Source organism: Mandrillus leucophaeus, unplaced genomic scaffold (genome assembly GCF_000951045.1).
Source record: "Mandrillus leucophaeus isolate KB7577 unplaced genomic scaffold, Mleu.le_1.0 Scaffold29, whole genome shotgun sequence".
In the NCBI taxonomy this organism is placed as follows: domain Eukaryota; kingdom Metazoa; phylum Chordata; class Mammalia; order Primates; family Cercopithecidae; genus Mandrillus; species Mandrillus leucophaeus.
In genome coordinates, this window is record NW_012103031.1 from 54,212 (window position 1) to 55,487 (window position 1,276).

Below are 1,276 nucleotides of genomic sequence, written 5' to 3' on the forward strand. Positions count from 1 at the left end.
CACTGCAGCCTCCAACTCCTGGGCTAAAGTGATCCTTACTCCTCAGCCTCCCAAGTATCTGGGACTACAGGTGTGCACTACCACACCAGGCTAATCATTTTACTATTATTATTATTACTATGTTTATTATTGTAGAGCTGGGTTCTCACTATGTTGCCCAGGCTAGTCTTGAACTGGTTTCAGGTGATCCACACGCGTATCTCTCCCAAAGTGCTAGGATTGCAAGTGTGAGCCACCACATCTGGCCTGACGTTCTCCTTATGTTGCATCAAGCCATCATCCATTGGGCGCCCCTGGATGCGCTCTGTCTCCCTCTCTCTCTTTCTCTCTCTCTAATGCTGACCTACCCAGTAGAGCAGGGGCCAGCCAGAGGGGGACAAAGTCACCCATCCAGGCACCACCTTCCCACATGTCCCTGCAACTTCTCTCCTTCCAGTGTGCTGAGGAAGAGAGGTGCCATCTCTCCTCCAGAGAAATGGCCCCAGAAAACGATCTCAAAAAATACCCCAGGGAATGATTCCTTATGTAGCCCCTCCACCCCTCTCTTTATAAAATCTGATGATTACAAAAGAAAAGAATGGGTTTTTTCTGTGCACACATATCCCCCACCCAACACCGCCTCCACATCCCCCGATGGGTCTCCTACCTCAGGGACAGGATCTCCACACCCTTGAAGGTGAAGCCCCGCATGCCTGCAAAAATCTTCTGCATCTGAAACACCAAGGATCCCTGGGCTCACGTCCGAACCTGCAGACCTGAGGGCACCCAGATGCCCAACCCCAGCTCCAGGGGAGCACCCTTCAATTCCCCTCCCCTTCCAGGAGCCATGGCTCACGCCTGTACTCCCAGCACTTTGGGAAGACAAGGCAGGCGAACCACAAGGTCAGGAGTTCGAGACTTGTCTGGCCAACATAGTGAAACCCCATCTCTACTAAAAATACAAAACATTATCTGGGTGTGGTGGTGTGCACCTGTAATTCCAGCTATTCAGGAGGCTGAGGCAGGAGAATCACCTGAACCCGGGAGGCGGAGGTTACAGTGAGCCAAAATCGCGCCTTTGCACTCCAGCCAAGACAACAGTGCGAGACTCTGTCTCAAAAAAAAAAAAGGAAAGAAAAAAAATTCCCCTCTCCTTGCCCTTTACCTGATTCCAGAAGGTCTTGTTGAAATCCCTGTAGGCCTGAGAAGTGTTGTCATTGAGGTCCGGCGAGAACTCCTGATCGACAGACACTTCCATGTCCACCTCAGTCTCCACTACATCTGCACACAGCATGCA

General features: G+C 51.3%; 1 protein-coding gene across 1 annotated transcript in view; it reads right to left on the reverse strand.

Annotated features, from left to right (window-relative positions):
* Positions 1-1,276, reverse strand: part of MUC3A (mucin 3A, cell surface associated) — a 16,579-nt gene that overhangs the window by 4,132 nt on the left and 11,171 nt on the right. Inside the window, exons 17-18 of the mRNA XM_011985819.1 lie at positions 1,145-1,260; positions 647-711 (exon numbers count right to left, since the gene is read on the reverse strand). Coding sequence (XP_011841209.1) covers positions 647-711; positions 1,145-1,260 — 181 coding nt within the window. The remainder of the gene's footprint in view (positions 1-646; positions 712-1,144; positions 1,261-1,276) is intronic.